The sequence below is a fragment of the Callorhinus ursinus genome, unplaced genomic scaffold (genome assembly GCF_003265705.2).
Source record: "Callorhinus ursinus isolate GAN/ISIS: 27379988/994484 unplaced genomic scaffold, GSC_fseal_2.0 scaffold12, whole genome shotgun sequence".
Lineage (NCBI taxonomy): Eukaryota > Metazoa > Chordata > Mammalia > Carnivora > Otariidae > Callorhinus > Callorhinus ursinus.
The window spans coordinates 47,737,278-47,756,156 of record NW_027397074.1 but is presented as its reverse complement, the minus strand read 5'-3'; the positions used below and the strand labels follow the sequence as shown (position 1 = coordinate 47,756,156).

Below are 18,879 nucleotides of genomic sequence, written 5' to 3'. Positions count from 1 at the left end.
TGAGGGGCACATGGGTGGCTCAGTTGATTAGGCATCCGATTTGATTTTGGCTCGGGTCCTGATCCCAGGGTCCTGGGATGGAGCTCCTCATGAGTGGGGAGTCTGCTTCTGCCTCTCCCTTTCCCTCTGGTCCTACACCCACCTCCCCCCCCCCCCCCCTCATGCTGGCTCTCTTGTTTTCAAATAAATAAATAAAAATCTTAAAAAAAAAAACTAACTTTGCAATCAAACATTGTTTCTGACAGAGTTCTTTAGTCACAGATAACAGAATCCATTCTAGCTGGTTAAACAAAAACTAGTTTCAAGGAAATCGGGTAGTTCATCAAACCTCTTGGAGACCCAGAAAACCAGACTTGAACACCTCACAGCCAGGGTATTTATGGGGCAGTTACTGGTTCAGGTAACTTGCATCAACTGCTAGATTGGTTTATGCACCAGTTCTCCCTCCAGGGGGAGAACCTGATTTCCAAGCTCTGGGACATATCAGTGTAATACTGTTTCTGTTCATAGACCTTGTGCATTCCTTCATTTGGATTTTCCCTAATAAATATGAAGGAGCTCCTCATTTATTTTAAGTATTAACCATATTGAATGCCACATTTGAGGGGAATAGTCCCTGTGCTGTTACTTTTACTTCGTTTGTGGTTTCTTCCATTATGTTAAAGATAAAACAGTCATCATAACTTCACATACCAGATACAGTTACAAAATGCAACCTAGTTAAGCACTTTAACAATTCGCGGCCTGGCTCCACGACTTCTACTTCTGCATCCTTGGGCATGTTATTTGACTCTCTCCGCCTCCTTCTTATGTATAAAATAAGGGTAATACATACGGGTAATAACAGCACTTAGTAAGTTTTTAAAGATTAAATCAACTTTTCTTACGGGCTTAGCTCAATGACGAGCACATAAAAAGCGCTCAGTGTCTATAGCTTTCAGTCTAGCGCCCAAACCTTGTCTAGATTCACGGCAGGCTGACTACGTTTTAACGACGCTCTGGAAAATCAGAGAATTTCTCTGGGGTGTCTTGCTTTCTTCAAAGCTGGGTGAATCCCAGCACCAAGTAGCAGCAGGGGCCACGAGGCCGCCGCGCACGGGTCCCCGGGCCTCCCAGGGGAGGGGCACGCGGGGGTGGGGGGCTCCCCGGCTGTCCCGCCGGCCTCCCCCTCCCCCACCCCCACCCCCACCCCCGCCCCGCTTGCGGCCGCCGCCAGGGGGCGCGCTCCGATCCCGGCCGGCCTGGCGGCGGGGCCACCGCGCTGCCAGCGCGGACTTGGGGCCACGACGCGGGAGGCGGCGGGGAGGCCTGGCGGGAGGCGGGGACCAGGAGGCCTCGGCGGGGACAGCGGGCCGGGCCCGGCCCGGGCGGGCGGCGGGAGGGGGCGCTGCGGGGCCGACCGGCCGCGGCGCGGAGGAAGTGCCGTCTTCCCGCCGCCTCAGCCGCCTCAGGCACGCCGCGGGGGCCGCCTCAGCCGCGCGGGCCGCGATGTCTTCCCGGCCCGGGCGCGACGACGCGGGGGCCGGGGGCGTGCGGCGGCCGCGGGAGCCGGCCGAGCAGGAGCTGCAGCGGCGCCGGGAGCAGAAGCGGCGGCGGCACGACGCGCAGCAGCTGCAGCAGCTCAAGCACCTGGAGTCCTTGTGAGTCCGCGCCGCTCCCGCTCCTCCGCCAGGCGCGGGGTTCGGGTGGGCCGGCGCCGCGGGGGCGCGGGAGGCTGGGTCCCCGGGGACCCGTGCGGCGCTGGCACCCGGACTTCCAGTCGCGCCTCCGCGGGGAGGGAAGGGCCGTTGCTCCGGCGCGCCGAGCGGCCTGGGCCGGCAGGGAAGCTCGGGCTTTATTTCCCCGCCCGAGGTCGGCGTGCGGCCGGGGCTCTGCTTAGCGCTGAGGACCGTGCGGCACTTAGTAGGCGCTCGGTGGGGACTTGGGGACTGAACACGCGGCAGGTGCAGTGAGCGCCGCCGTCCTGCCCTTTCAGGGTTGTCGGTTGACAGGGCCCCCCGGGAGCCGGATAAAACCCCCGATCTCTTCATTCGCTGCTAGGAAGGGAAGAGAACACGCCGTCCTCTACCGTTAGTGCGGTGGCGAGAGAGGGCTGGAGAATGGGGTGAGGGACTTGTCCCTAAAGATCCCAAAGGTGGAAGAGAGTGGAGACTTGTTCTCTTTAGGCTTGGGGGGGGGGTGGTGGTGGTGGTGGTGGTGGTGGTGGTTTACCAGCATGAAGGGTGGGGGCTACAAAGAGGCCAGTTCCGGCTCAACACAAAGACTTAGGACCAGAGTCTCCTGTGGATGCTGGTCAGCATGGCCTGACTTAAAGGGGCACCGTGCGCCCCCAGCTCCAGCGGGTTCGGGGAGAGAGCCCAGAACCCGCGGGAGGAGGGCGGGTTGTAAAGGAGATTGCAACATCAGGTGGGAGGTGGACCTTCCAGTTCTTTTCTGTGATTCTGTCTTTCTCTAATTAGCTTTAGAAGGCAAACTTGTAAGTTTGGTGCTCACGGAGTTCTTCAATACATACTTCGTTTCTATTTCAGGCACTTGCATTACCTAAGCTAAAATGATCACGTAAGGAAACGTCCTCAAAGGATTCAGATTCTTTATAATTAACCTGGGAGCTTTGACACAAAATGCATTGCACTGTTGGAGGCTGGCCTGCCTGCTCTTTTCACTGTGACCCCTGAGCTGAATTTCAACTCAGTAAGGCAGTCGTTTCAGGATATAGGTGCTGCATTGCTAGCACCCACAGTCCTGGCCCCTTTGGGCCCTCTGTGGCCCTGTCCTGTGCAATGCAGATGTTCAAATATCTTTCCCTAGATAAGCCTGAGCTTCGCAGAGCCCAGTCTGACCCTCAGTATCTTTAACTATGGGGTACCAGATAGTAGTTAACACTATACATTTATTTTGTAGCTCATAAAGCACTCATAGACATCAGAGAGATTATAACCTCCTTTTGCAGATGAGGAAATGCAGGTTTAGCAGTTAAGTAACCTGATCAAGGATACATTGACCTGTAAACTAGCAAAACTAAAGAGGAACCCAGGTGTCTGATTCCCAAACCAGTTGGATTTTTCCACTTCAGGGATTTAAACTTTCTGGGCTGCTGACATATTTAGTTTGACTAATTCAGGGACTTGTTTGCTTTTAAATCAGAATTTTTATTTTTAGAGTAATACTTTAAACATCAAATAGTACTAAGAGACTAATTTCAAAAAATAGTGGTTCACATCCCTGTTCACACTGCCTGCAACCCTCCCTCCAACCAAGTTTACAATACGGAAACCGTTTTTTCTTCTGGGACTTAACTACTTATTCCCAATTATATGCTTACGCTGCTTTTTTAGATTGAACAACAGACATTACCTATAAACCTCATGTCACATACATGAGGGTTTAGTTCCCTTTCCCTACCCTTCTTGCATCCATCCTTCCAATATAGCTCCATGGTAATTTTTGTTAAATCAATAGTGGGTATTAGCATTATTATAACTATTCAGTATTGTTCACTTTTGAGCCAAAGGGTGTTCTGTGATTTGTTTTGCTTCCTAGCACAATTGTTGTTTTTCATCTAGTTAATAAGCACCTCAATTTTTTTCATTTGCTTGAATTTACTATTAACTGCTAATTTTATCTGAAAGACTCTAAAAGCTGAGAGTACTTTTTCTACTTGTTCCTACATATCAGACAGTCTATCAATTTGTTTGTTTTTAAAACCAAAAATCTTCCTTCTGCTCTCCAGTACACTCTGGTTACTTTCTAGACCTGGTGTACAACTGCCTTCATCACTCTTCTGTCTTGGATCCCATTTCTGGACCCTGTGTCTTGTCTTTCTCTCTTTATCTCATTTTGTTTAAGTATATTATGTAACTTCCTATAAAAAGTGCATTGGGGTGAGGTCCCTGGGTGGCTCAGTTGGTTAAGTGTTTGCCTTCGGCTAAGGTCATGATCCTGGGGTCCTGGGATCAAGTCCCACATTGGGCTCCTTGCTTGGCGGGGAACTTGCTTCTCCCTCTGCTTGCTGCTCCCCCTGAAATCAAGAGTCGGTTGCTTAACCAGCTGAGCCACCCAGCTGCCCCTTGCAGTTTCATGATGTGAACTTTTTCTCACCAGATTTCAGATTTTTTTTTAATTTTCTCAATACTTCGTGGGTATTTAATATTCATATATGATCTGTGTTTTAATTTCCTTCCCTCCATTTTGTTTTTTCGTACTCTTAGACTTCTATGATCCTCTTTTCATTCTGCTTTCTAAAAGACTTATCTTCCAATCTTTCCACCATTGCACTTTTAAGTTTAAGAGCTTCTTGGCCTGAGAATTCTTTTTTTCATAACATCCTATCGTTTCCTCAATAACAAATCTGTCATCTTTGAGGATACTCATTTTTTTTATTTGCTTTCTTCTTTGTTGTCTGTTTCTTCTTTGCCTTTTCTTGTGATTTCTTTCACTTAGAGGTTTTTTCCTAATGTGCAGGGATCCTTGGATCTTCCCCGTTAAGAGTGAGGCATTATAAAGCTATTTTGAAGGGAGCAGTTGGGAGAGAGAGAATGCAAAGGTGCTGGTTTATTGACTGGTAAGTCTCACTGTAGGGATGGAGTGAAAAGGAAGGCAAATAACTAAGTTGTCCAGCCAGCCATGTAAAATGGTTTTTCACAAATTGAATTCAAATTCTTTTATCCCCTGGTTGCCCTCGTTAGGTCCCCTCACACTCCTCTGGTCAGTTTCTTATACTTGACCTTACCTTTTCTTACCTTTTGACCACACCTGCCAGGACCCCAGAGGCATCTGAATCTTTCACCCTGTGCTCTAACCATGCTCCAACCCTATTCAAGTGTCCCTTGTCTGCTGGACATAACAGAATGGAGATTCTGTATATATGTGGCATTTTCATCTCTGCCTTCCACCCCATAGGAGCAAGCTGTGGGAACAACTGGAATTGACTATGCTTACACAAAGGACTCTTCCAAAAAAAATCCTATGCCAGCACTCAGAAATACAAGAGTATTTTTAAGCACTTGGCAGAATAAAGATTTCTTTCCCCATGCCCAGTTGGGAAGATAAGTTTTTCCTCTCTTATCTAAATTTAGTCTTCATACTGCTCAGAGAAACTTATTACAATGTGAATGATATAATAGCAAGGCTTCACAGATGGTACAAAGTAATGGGCCTCCACTAACTTTTTTTTTTTTAATTCTAAGGATTAACTACAAAAAGTGCACTCTTCTCAACTGTCACAGCGCAGAAGCCAACTACACAATAAACACACTTCCATTCTAGGTCTGGTTGGGTTTTGTTTGTTTGTTTAAGTAATCTCTACACCCAGTGTGGGGCTCGAACTCACAACCCTGAGATCAAGAGTCACATGCTCTACCTCCTGAGCCAGCCAGGCACCCCCCAGATATGTTATATTTAATAGTTAAATAATTATAATAGTTAACTATTACTTTAGACTTTGAGAAATATCTTTTTTAACATGTTACATAAACTAAAGAATTGTCAAGCGCTCGGAAAAAACACCAACCATGTTCCTTTAAATTTGGAGAAACAGTTGTAAAATGGACTTTTTAGGAAAGTCCATTGCTATTAATAACAGATTTCAAAATGTGTAGTCAGGGGGCACCTGGGTGGCTCAGTCGGTTAAGCGGCTGCCTTCGGCTCAGGTCATGATCCTGGGGTCCTGGGATCGAGCCCCACATCTGGCTCCCTGCTCAGTGGAGAGCCTGCTTCTCCCTCTCCCTCTACCTGCCACTCTGCCTACTTGTGCCCTCTCTCTATCTCTCTGTCAAATAAATAAATAAAATCTTTAAAAAAAAATGTGTAGTCAGTTCTCATCACATTCCTTTTTCACTTAGGCACAAGCTTTTACATATTTTTCAGGAAGTGGATTTTAGTTTAGCCATATATTATTTGTACTCCTCCTGTGGCAAAAGAAAGTATTGTTGGATTATTGGGTATTTATGCAGATGTTACCTCCTCCCTTCCAAGCTCCCTTAAGTCCCAATCCATAAAGGACAGCATTAATGTTTCTAATGAATGGCTACTGGTGGGCTGTATCACCTTCTTAATATAGGCAAATTTCCATTATTCTTGCTAAGAGAGGCCTAGGCATTTGGCATGCCACGGCTTTCTACCGGAAAAGAGTGGAAGTATTTGCTCTGGAAATATCATATCTAAAAAGTTAATTCTGTTTATACCCAAAACAACTTCAGGGACTAAGTCCTCCTCTGTCCCTTTAGAAAAACTCTGGATTAATGATGGCGAGGATGACAGTGGAGAAGCCTCCATCACCATCCTTATTTGGAAGCATCCAGAGATGAAGCCAAGTGGAAGTTTTCTTTTCTGTAACGATTCATGGCATTTCTCATCCTTCCTCTGCTAGAAAGGAAAAAACACTCCTGTTTTTCTTTTCTACACTCATACTACACTCAGAGCACTACTCTAACTGTGTGGGACTTTTCCAACACCACGAAGAAATTCTCCTATTCTCAGACGACACCAAGTATATGTGTTACAGATCTAATTCTGACATTGTCCACCTGGAGTCAGCATCAGAATCCACAGGTTAAGGGCGCAGTTTCACAGGACTTCCCCTCTCCACATGCTTTAGATGTGTCCCAAGGCCAGGTTGTTACCAACCTATTGTCTGTACAGCAGAGGTTCCCCCAGCACCACCCTCCTCTGGTTTGGTTAATTTGCTAGAGCAGCTCATAGAACTCAGGAAAACATTTTATTTACTTGATTACTGATTTATTATAAAAGGTTATAGCTCAGGAACAGCCAGATGGAACAGATACATAGGGTAAGATGTATGGAAAAGGGCATGGAGCTTCCGCGTCCTCTCCAGATACACCGCACCTCCACGTGTTCAACCTTGAAGGTCTCTGAAATCCATTTTTGGGTTTTTGTTTTTTGTTTCTTTTTTTTAATTTTATTTATTTATTTGACAGATCAAGAAAGAAAAAGAGCACAAGCAGAGGGAGCAGAGGAGGGAGAAGCATGCTCCCCACTGAGCAAGGAGCCTGATATGGGATTCGATCCCAGGACCTTGGGATCATGACTGGAGCCAAAGGCAGTCACTTAACCAACTGAGCCACCCAGGCGCCCCAGTTTTGGGTTTTTTTTTTTTTTTTTAAGATTTTATTTATTTGAGAGAGAGAGAGAGCAGGAGCAGGGAGGAGGCTAGGCTCCCTACTCAGCAGGGAGGCCTAGGTAGGGCTGGATCCCAGGACCTTGGGATCATGACCTGAGCTGAAGGGAGACGCTTAACCAGCTAAGCCACCCAGGCGCCCTGGGGTTTGTTTTTGTTTTTGTTTTATAGAGGCTTCATTACATAGGCAAGATTGATTAATCAGTGGCCATTGGTGATTAATTCAATCTCCCTGGAGGTACGGCTGAAAGTTCCAACCCTCTAATCACAGAATTGGTTCCCCTGGCAACCAGTCCTCATCTTTAGGAGCTTTGCAAGAGTGATCTCATTAACATAAACAGTTTGGTTGAAAGGGGCTTGTTATGAACAACAAACTTTTCACCTTTATAGCTCTGGACTTATTTCAGGAACTGGGAACAAAACTAAATATTAAAAGAAAAGATGCTCCTGTGGCCTTTATATAAGAAATTACAAGGTTTTAAGAGCTGAGTGTCAGAACAGTGAAGACCAAATACATATTTCTTACTATAAGTTGCAATATCACATCCACTAAAGTTGTTTTCTTTCACATCTTAAGAGAAGGGCCAAAGGAAAGGCATGCCACTTCTCCCTTGGTCAGTTCTCCCTAACCCCTGTAACCTCCAATATTTAATCTGTTCTGAAGGGTCTTTAAAGCATAAGAAGAGGGTCGGGATAAAGAAAACGTTAAATCATTAAGTGTTCCTATACTTTGCAGCCGTTCTGAAGTATTAAAATGAGTCCTTCCCTGGAGGTTTACAAGGTTAAGGCACAGATCTGAGCTAAAATGCTAATGTATTTCTCCTTATAGAAGAGGAGGACAAATCCCTTTAAGAGTTTGAGACACTCTTTGAGTACACAGACAACCAGCCTCAGAATTTGCTTCCTGTCTCTCGGGCTCTTGGGTCTTTCTCAGTTCAGTCCCTGGCTAGAAATAAGGAGGGCCTGGCCAGTCTGGTGCCTGGGTGCTGCTGAGCACAGACAGGGGACGTTTTCTGCTTTAACAAAGTGATTCTGGTCTGCAAAACAAATGATGGAGGTTTATCCTTGCTAAAATTCGTGATTAAAAACCCTGTAGCTTTGTTTCCCATTAACTTGGTGAATGTCAGGGCCTGGCTCAGATGTTGACTCCTAGCTTGACATTTCCCTTCACAGACTCCTTAGAATTATCTGCCACCACATGAATGTTCCCAGCATCAACAACCAAATGTGTATGCATTTAATATCTGCACACACTCAATCCAACCCCTGCCTCAGAGAGGGCATGAGGTCATTGTCCTTGTTACTACCTCCCTCTAGCCTCATAGTCTTTTGCTTTAGGCTGAGGAGGGCATTGTCAAAACAGAGGGAAGTATGGTATATAAATTTTATTGCAATAAATAAAAAGTGGATAATTGAGCAATGTGGGGGGAAAATTTTAGAGAAAACTGGATTTAGAACCGTATTTGTGCCCAAATCAAATTGTACTCAAGCTCTGAATTTAAAGTGTTCCTGGAGTCTTCTGTTTTCTAGTGACAAACATAGTGCTAGAATAATTACTGGATTCAGCTAGACATGTACTGACAGTCATGTACAAGTGAGCACATGGGCTCTGGCTGTGCGTCCTTGCGCAATTTATTTAACCCATGAATAGTTATTAATACAAGAAATGCATTGCTGACTTAGAACAGTGGTTGCAGCTCAGTGAAAGAACTCTAGATGTCACAAGATCTGGGTGATTGTCCCAATTCAGCCTGTTAATTGGTATAGCTTCCAGTTATTGGAATCAGTGAGGAAAAATGTTGGAACTGATATTGGAGAAAAAAGACATCAGAGTCCTTGGCCTGCCGTACCTTATTCTGAGATAGTAACATGATAATTTAATATCTATAATAAGGCATATTTTATGAGCCGCACAAGAGAATGGGGATAGACTTGGCTGAATGCTGATGTACCATGTACATGGGGGGGAAAAGCAGTGATTCCTGCAGCCAGATATGGAAAAGGAGTCTCTGAGTCCCATGGCCTAGAAAGGCAGTAAGCCCAGCTGGGGATGGTGTCTGTGGGAAGTCCACTGCCGGGTCTCTGCCCACCTCCACTTAGGAGCAGCCAGCAAATCCCTGTAAAGCTGTAGATCTATCAAAAGATGTGAAGACTGGCTTGGGATGGCCAGGCTTCTCTGCTGGTCCACATCTTGGCCTTTGTGAGGCTAGTGCTCCAGTCCTGAGCAGCCTCAGGAGGCTGCTGAGAGCAATGACTTGCTTTCAACAGAAGGAGCAGAAGCCAGCATTGTGAAGTGCCTTTTCCAGAGATGGAAGAGATGTTTGCTGTGACATACTCACCAATGAGGAAATTGAGGCTCGGAAGGGTTAAATAACTTGTCCAAAGTAGACAGCAGTGAGAATGAATCAGAACTCAAACCAAATTTTTTATACCTGTGTTAAAGAACAAAAATTCAACCTAGTAGATTTGAAGATCTAATTGGCTTTATTAATTGATTCACGAATCCAGCAGCATCCCATCTAGCAAGTAGAGAGATGCTCTAAAGAGTTGCACAAAATGGAAGATTTCAATAAGGAGGGTGGTGAATGAAGTTCTTAGCAAAAGAAAAGAAAGGATTGTTCCAGGCCAGGTCACTTTCCCTTAGGAAGAGCAGGGAGTCTTATCTTGTAGATTACCTCAGCTTTTGAGGGGAGGATCAAGGGGGCCCATATGACAGATTAGTTTTCTATGCCCTTAGTTCTCTGATACTTAGCACTATACCTGGCATAATTGTTGTGTGGATACTTCTGTAACGAGTAAGTTCTCAAGTTGAACCTTCAGTATTTCCTGAGAATTAAGTTTAGTTTCCCCTATTGTACCTGTTCTTTCTTTTTTTAGGAGGAAAATCAAGTTGGATAAGAATAAGCAGAATCCCTGCTGAGTACAGAGCCCCACATGGGACTCAATCCCAGGACCCTGAGATCATGACCTGAGTCAAAATCAAGAGTCAGACACTTAACCCACTGAACCCCCCCCAGTGCCCCTCTTGTTTTCTCTTCTTCAACAATAAAATCCTTGTGCTTAGACACAAAGTTAATTATTACCAGTGAATTTCAGTTCTAGATCTCCACAGGATGTGGTGTAGCATCAGTTTATTTATATGGGACCTCTGACTGCTGGGCATATTTTATTAACTGCTTTAGACATAATGCAGTTTTGAGGTTTTACTAAAAATATCCTTTTTATTTTGGTCTGCAGTGCTCACTAAAATGTGTTACGTTCCTCTTAACATGATCGATGATGTTTTTTCTTTTCCTTTCTAGTTATGAAAAACCTCCTCCTGGGCTTATCAAGGTCAGTGTGAAGTTTGTGCCTTTGGTCATTCTCTTAGACATATTTGACTCAGTGCTCAGACTCAGTTACTTGTTATAAAAACCTGTTGCATAAGGTTTTGGACACCCTTTTATGGTAACCCTGCTTCTCCCTGCAGATGCCAGTCAGTTCATACACTTTGGGCTGTGTCCAGCCTGTGCCTTTGTAGAAATGTAATCAGCCGTGTGTCTGTTCCCTAAGAGACGGTGGCAGCCCCACATGTTCATCAGCCATCGGTCCCCTTCTCCCGCCCTCTCTCTCTTGCTGTGGCTGCCATCTTCTCACAGCTGTGCTCCTTCTCTGATTTGCTGCTGCTTTCCTGAGTATCATCAGCTCAGAGAACAGTAGTCTCTGAGGAGACTGGAAGGCCCTCTAGTCCAGCCCCTGGTGCAGGACACCCCCCTAACCACCCCCGCCCCCCAACCCCCCACCCCTGCTCCGCGACAGCACCTGGCCCTAGAGTCCAGTATCTGTGGGAGGGAGACTTAGAGGGCTCAGTGGAGGTCAGGACAGCTTTCTGCTTGCTCACATTCAATGAAAAAAGATTACAAAACCTTCTTTCATTATAAATGTAATATTCATGGGAGCTGAAAACAATCAGAAGGTAAAAATAATAACAACAATACCTTAATTGTGTAATGAAGTTATTTGGTGGTGAAAGCACTTCAAAAATACAGCAGGTGCGAGATTGTAAAACATGACAGTGGCCTCCGAGGGATAATAATCTTTTTTAATTTAACATGTTATTTTTATTTCAGGAAATCTTGCTATACTTTGCTTCATTCCACAAGGCTTTTAAGGTAGCAGAAAAGTTTGTGATCTGAATCTAATTTTTGTGATCTAGAATCAGGATTTGGAGCTCACAAATCATTCCTAAGTGAACGATACTAGTAATATTTCTCTAAGAGTAGCTATGTCATTTTCATGATATGGTTCTTCTGGTACATTTATTTCTGGTTTTTCTGTCAGGTATAATTTGTCTTTCTTTCTAGTACTTGAGAGGGTAACTTAGGAGGACATGGCGTGTCCAGCCCGTGAGAAAGGCAGGCAGGGCTGTGTCCTGAAGCAGGTGGGAGAGAATGCCGGTGCTTTTTTGCCATGTTGTGGACACGTTGTTTCCTTTTTTAGGAAGATGAAACCAAGCCAGAAGACTGTATACCAGATGTACCAGGCAACGAACATGCCAGGGAATTTCTGGCTCACGCACCAACGAAAGGACTCTGGATGCCACTGGGGAAAGAAGTCAAAGTTATGCAGTGTGAGCACGGGAGAGTTGCAAGTAACACTCCTCCATACACGCAAGTTATATACCGCGATTTACAAAGCGCGTTTACTTCCTTTTTTTTTTTTAATTTGTTCTCACCGCAGCCCTGTTAAGTCAAGGCACAATCTCTCTTTCATAGTTAAGGAAGCTCACCTGCATATGTTAGTGAGTGGTCCGAGGTAAGAGGTAGAGAGGAGCTTTGACTCCAGGGCTTCTGACTCCAAAGGCTGGGGTCATCCACAGGGACCATAGCTACCTTTGGAGTTCACTCTTTGGTAATATTCCAGTAACAAAAAGGATATTCTGTTGTAGAAATGCCATGAGGGACAAGAAATGTGTTGGAGGGCAGGTCCCTTTGGGTCTTGCATCATTCGCCCCCCATCAGTGGTGTTAAGGTTTCATCCATGTAACCTGGGAGGAGCTGTGGGTCTAGAGCAGGGTGCTGTGCATGCACACCCCCACCCCACCCCAGCCGCAACACCTTCATCCAGCTTAAGTGGTATTTAGTATTTGAAGAAAGGGTACTGCTGCCTTTTAAAGACATTTGTACAAAGATTCTTCATGCATGTAATTAAAATAGCAGTTCCTAGTCCCTTTCCCCCATTAGCCTCACCCTAAAGGTAACCATGTAAACCTCTCTTAAGAAGATTATTTGGGGGCACCTGGCTGGCTCAGTCGGAGGAGCATGCAACTCTTGATCTGGGGATCATGAGTTGGAGCCCCACATGGGATGTAGAGATTACTTAAATAAAATTTAAAAAAAATTTTTTTTGAAGTTTATCTCCATGTATCTAAATAACAGGGTTATATTCCTGCCTCTTGATTTTTTAGGTTTCTTCATTGTCTGTTGACTTCTTACTCTAGAAGAGTTTCAGCTCTTTTTTTTGTGCCTCAACCACACCTCATACATACTCTATCTCCCATTTTCTCAATACGTTATATCATAATTTAAATAAATCTTTTTTGTATATTTATATTATTTTCAGAATTGAATCATATAATAAACCAATTGCATTTCCTTTCATACATCCTGCATAATATTTTGTTTGCCCTGCAATTAATAGTTGTCTTTTTGTTGTTCTTGTTTTTGCTTTTTTCTGTGTACTGATTTCTAATTCACCTCCTTCAGATGCTTGAGGTATTCTATTAGTTTTTTTCCTCCTAAAGAGAGTTGTTCCCCCTGCTATCACCCAGGGACCTTCCGTCAGCATTCACTCTTTGGTTTCCCTTAACATCCTTCTTGTGTTTGATCTCCTATTTGCCGTATCTTGCATCTTTTTTGTTACATTCTTTTGCTGTGGTAGAGCACATTCTCTAGTAGCTGAGAAGTGGGTTTATGGGAGATAAATTTTTAAGACTGTATTCTTCTGGAAACATCTCTATATTTTTGGTTTGCTATTTAGTTAGAATTTTGTTAAAAACAAACTTCCTTCAGAATTTTGAAGGCACTGCTTCGTTGCCTTCTCATTTGTAGAACTGCTGTTGACAAGTCCAAAGCAATTAAGATTGTGGATGATTTGATGTAACCTGCTTTGTTGTTGCTGTCTGTTGTTTTTTATTCTTCTTTCCTAGAAGCTTATGAGATCATCTTATTCCCAGTGTTCTGAAATTTCACAAATTATTTCATTGATTATTTCCTCCCCTCTGTGTTTGCAATTCTGTTATTCAGATGAAGGACTTCTTAGATTGATTTTCTAATTTCTGATCTTTTCTCTCCTGTTCATGTTTTTTGCTTTCTAGAATATTCCATCAACATAGCTTCCAATCCTTCGATTTTTTATTTCAATTCCAAAAGCTTTTTTCTTTCATGATTTTTTAATTCTTTAATTGTTGCAAAATGTTCTCTAAGGATGCTAATTTTTTCTTCTCCCTAAAGTTTTTATTTCTTCCAAATTGTTTTCTATTTATTTTTTCACCTTTTTCATTTATGAAGAGGCTTTCAGGTGACTTAAAGAACAGAAATATATTATCTCACAGTTCTGGATGCTATCAGTCTGAAATCAGGGTGTGAGCAGGGTTGGCTTCTTCTGAGGACTGTGAGGGAAGAATCTGTCCCAAGCCTCTCCAAAGATCCTATCTCGCAATGAGGTCACATTCTGAGGCACAAGGGGTTAGGACATTCAACATAATGACGGGACAGCATAGAGGGGGCAACACTGTTCAAGCCATAACACACTATTTTTAAAAAATCACACTTTGATTTTTGCACAGGATTGCTTAGTAACTACTTGGCTTATTTCGAAAACCCAAGATTAAAGGATGCTTGAGGAAGCGATTGATTTCTGTTTTCTGGTGTCTTACATGGTTCATCCACTAATTGCATTTGCTTTGGAAATTGAAATCTAATGAAGAATATCTTTAGTATGATCTACTGATACTTTATCTTGATTAAGTAAAACTACATCATCTTACAGAAATATATCCCTTTTCTTTGTTTTTAGGTTGGCGTTGTAAACGGTATGGTCACCGAACAGGCGACAAAGAATGCCCTTTCTTTATCAAAGGCAACCAAAAGTTAGAACAGTTCAGAGTAGTAAGTAAAACCCAGAGTTTCAATTTACATTTGCCAGAGGTGGTGAATGTCAGTGACTCAGGCACTGACCAGTGAAATGGAGGTTAACATGAAATACATTCCCAGGGCCTTTTGGCCAAAGTATCTGGTATTAACTCTGTTAAACTGAATTTGTGTGACAGATTAGCTCATTAGTAAAAAATTAACTTTTATTAAAGTGTTATTTGCTTATGCCTTGGGAACACTGATTTCTTTTTCTGAAAGACATTGTTATATATTCAGTCACTTTTTACTTATATTTTAAAAAATTTTGTTTCGGGTGCCTGGGTGGCTCAGTTGGTTGAGCAACTGCCTTTGGCTCTGGTCATGGTCCTGGAGTCCCGGGATCGAGTCCCACATCAGGCTCCCTGCTCAGTGGAGAGTCTGCTTCTCCCTCTGACCCTCTTCCCTCTCGTGCTCGCTGTCTCTCATTCTCTCTCTCTCAAATAAATAAATAAAATCTTTAAAAAATAAATAAATAAATAAATAAATTTTGTTTCATAACTAAAATCAGCATTCTAGTTCCCAGTCTTTATGTAAAGATTAAATATCTATTATAAACTAGATATGTATGTATAGATGATATATCCTCTTTGCATGACAGTAAGATAGATGTCATTTCCCCACTTTATTTTCACAGTCACCTCCCAGGGTTGTTAACTCACCATTCAGTCACTGTTTCAGTCAGCTTAACTATGCTGTTATCAGAGAGATTGGCACTATCACCTTATATCAAACCAGGGTCCACAAACATTTGCCAGGACTTTAAGACATTTTAAAAATTGTACTTTCATTCAAAAAATTTGGAGAAAATAGGGGCACCTGGGTGGCTAAGTCGTTAAGCATCTGCCTTCAGCTCAGGTCATGATCCCAGGGTCCTGTGATCGAGACCCGCATCAGGCTCCCTGCTCAGTGGGGAGCCTGCTTCCCCCTTTCCCACTCCCCCTGCTTGTGTTCCCTCTCTAGCTGTCTCTCTCTCTGTCAAAATAAATAAATAAAATCTTAAAAAAAAATGTGGAGAAAATATTCTGTATAAATCAATGCTACCTGGAATGGCAATTTTACAGTATCTAATTTACAGATAAATTGGTGATAACTCTCAAAAAAAATGAACAGATTCATGTATTTTTAATTCAGAAACCTAAATTCTAAGAACAGATCCCAAGCCTATAACAAAAATCAATACATACAAATTTTTATGAATATATAAGGAATTATTCAGAATTACATCTGTGACTGAAAATTAGACTAAAGAAAATAGGAAACAACTTCAATGGCCAGCATACCAGCATAAGGACTGTGACACAGAAGTCATAGCTTTTAAGAATTATGTTTGGGAAAATGTTCATGAAAACATAAGTGGAAAAAAAACAGAATTATATATATAACGATTATAATATTTTGTAAATTATGAATAATGAGTGGAAGAACCACATTAAGATGTTAGCAGTAGATATCTCTGGCGGGTAAGACTATAAATATTTTTAACTTTTTTATCTTTAATATATAAAATTTTTACTAAACATTTTTAAAGATAATTCACATACCATAAAATCCAGTCTATGTGTCGTCATATTCTTAGTAAGTACTTTTAAATTATACAAATATTTCAAGAATACATTTATTTTAACAAAATTGACATGTTACAGTAAGGTTTTTCACAATTGATTTTTTAAGTCCAATACTGCCTCTCTCCAGAGCAAATATGCATTATGTAGCTTGATGAGGACACTTCCATGCTTCTTTCTGGGCACATACATATGTTTTTGTGCAACTATACGTGAGTCATTCTTACATATCATTTTCCAACTTGTTTTGTTTAATATCTCTTGATCATCTGTCCACACAGAGCAAAGAGAATTACCTCAATATTTCTTACCTTGAGTAATATTTAATAATGATTCTGCCATGTTTGATATCCTTAAAAAGGCTATTCAAATTGTATAATAGGAAAATCTTTTTTTTGTAGCTTCCGTGAATTTGAAGTGATGGTGACCCTTAGCGAGGATTAGAACATGTTAAATATAAAATTACACCAAACAGGAAAAAAAAAAAACTGGTTTCAGTGAAATATGGATTTAATTTTTATTTAACTGATAGTCCATGGTGCCTAACTCAACCTTAACCTTTCTCATTCTCAAGGCACATGAAGATCCCATGTATGACATCATACGAGAGAATAAAAGACATGAAAAGGATGTAAGGTGAGATGGTCCTGGTGATAACAATACCCTTTTAAAGTCTGAAATTATATAAAGTTAGAAACACTCATTCCGGTATTAGATGAGTGGTCTGGTAACTATGGTACTTCAATTGTGAGCTATTTGGAAGGCAGGACTCATCACAGGAAAGGACAGTGGGTGGGGAACGGGAGGCCAGCCTCATTCCACTTGGGTTAGCAGTGGGCTTGGTCCTGCCTGCTCACACCCTGATGGATGATTACTTAGTTTATCTTTAAGGATCTGAGCTATTATTAAAAGTTATCCTTAGACATGAATAAAGATAAGATGAAGAAAGTAGAGGGTTTGTTTTTCTCAAACTGGTTCCATGGGGTTCTAATTGTTAAGGAGGTAGATTACCTAGTATGAACTTGAGTGGTTGTGGGTCGTTGGGGAGGTGATGGAGAAGTGGCATCTATTCGAAGTTATGTAGTAAGGACTGGAGAAACATGCAGAAATACTTTGGACAGTGAAAAGAATACAGAATGGCTTGTACACTGGGTACAGTCCTGTCAAAGAGACATGGATGTGGACAAGAATAGGGAAAACATGCAGAAATAAAAATAAGTACTATCTTAAGTAAGGTGGTTATTCATGATGTTTTTTACCCTCACTGCTGCTCTTATGTCATTTTTATCTACCTTTTTTTTTTGAGTTAAATATGGTTCTTTGGTTAATCTTCTATGTTTAGGATACAGCAGTTGAAACAGTTACTGGAGGATTCTACATCTGATGAGGATGGAAGTAGCTCCAGTTCCTCGGAATGTAAAGAGAAACACAAGAAAAAGAAAAAGAAAGAAAAGCATAAGAAAAGGAAGAAAGAAAAGAAGAAGAAGAAGAAACGAAAGCATAAGTCTTCCAAGTCGAATGAGAGTTCAGACTCGGACTGACAACAACTTGACTTGTTCAACATTCTCTTCTCCCTAATCAGACACTGTGGCCAAAGACCAGAGGATGTGGAATCGGGGAGGACTAGGAGAGAGCCGCCTAGAGAGCAGGGTATTTGGTGTCACGTGTGTGAATTCTCACCTGCCTTCCAGCAAAGATGTGACCCAGGAGGGTGAGTTGTACTTTCCCAGGCACTAGCTCTGGACAGCGGCTGATTTCAGGCAGGAAAGCTTCGTTCAGTGTTGTCCTCCCGCTGATCCCTGCAGTTTGTGATTCCTTCGAGCTGCCTCTGCCAGGGTGGCCCGACCGAGGGAATGAGTCTCTGAGGAAGCTCCAGGTGCTGCTGCAGCCTTCCCCTCCCCAGGGCGCTACTTAGTTCCCAGAGACTTCAGATTTGACTTTTCTCTGTTGTCGAGGATAATAAAAGCTCATTATTTATTTTTTTAATGTATTTCTTTTTTATTTCTGAATAATACATGCATGTGCTCCAAATTTAAAAGGTATACAGGGTTGAATCATGAAAATTCTTCTTCCTTCTTCCTTTCTCCCCTAGCTGCCTATATCCCTTTGCCGGTGGCTACCGGTTTTACCAGGTTCTTGTTTGGTCTTCCAGAAATATTTTATATATCACAATAAATATAGGGTTTTTTTTTGTTTTGTTTTTTTGGGGTTTTTTTTCCCCACAAATGCCATAAACACTCATATGAACATTGGGGTTTTTTTTTAACAGCATAAAGCAGATTATTTTAATATCAAGTACATTTAGCATTGTTGCAGCAAAAGGTGTGTGTTTATAATCACCGGAGATGGTTTAATATAAAAGCAATGAAAAATCTTGTGTGGCAACACTGTATTTCACTTGCTTGGATCTTACTGCCTGAGTCCCAAGATTTTTCCGAGTCATTGACTCAGAAAATTTTTAAAAATATAGGGGAGGGGCGCCTGGGTGGCTCAGTTGTTAAACGTCTGCCTTCAGCTCAGGTCATGATCCCAGGGTTCTGGGATCGAGCCCCACATCGGGCTCCCTGCTTCGGCAGAAGCCTGCTTCTCCCTCTCCCACTCCCCCTGCTTGTGTTCCCTCTCTCACTGTGTCTCTTTCTGTCAAATAGATAAAATCTTTAAAAAAAGAATATAGGGGAATTATTATATGGGGTCAGCTACCTACGTCCCAAAATACATCCCTCACTTCCTTCATCTTCCTGTTGGTTAAACACAGCCCACCTGTGCTCCTCTGTCTTTGTGCCACAGCCCATCAGTGTGGTGCCTGCAGCTAAGCGAGAGTAAGTCTTGATCTTGACTGAACTATATAGAGATAGATCATCCTCACAGGTGTCCCTCCCTCTTCAGCAGGGGCATTCCTGTTTTCAGGGCCCCAGTAACTCTTCTCCCATTTCTGTCCTCTTTCCCTGGGGGTTGAATTCCACCCCCCTTAAAGAACAGCCAATCCAGTCCCAGAATGGACCCATCTCCT

General features: G+C 42.7%; 1 protein-coding gene across 1 annotated transcript; it reads left to right on the top strand.

The window, feature by feature from the left end:
- The first annotated feature begins 1,281 nt into the window (after positions 1 to 1,281).
- Positions 1,282 to 17,855, top strand: RP9 (RP9 pre-mRNA splicing factor). Its single transcript, XM_025873120.2, has 6 exons — positions 1,282 to 1,640; positions 10,438 to 10,468; positions 11,615 to 11,744; positions 14,192 to 14,283; positions 16,444 to 16,505; positions 17,212 to 17,855. Exons 1-6 carry the CDS (start codon positions 1,489 to 1,491, stop codon positions 17,408 to 17,410), a joined length of 666 nt encoding a protein of 221 aa, XP_025728905.1. The 5' UTR covers positions 1,282 to 1,488; the 3' UTR covers positions 17,411 to 17,855.
- The last annotated feature ends 1,024 nt before the right edge of the window (positions 17,856 to 18,879 follow it).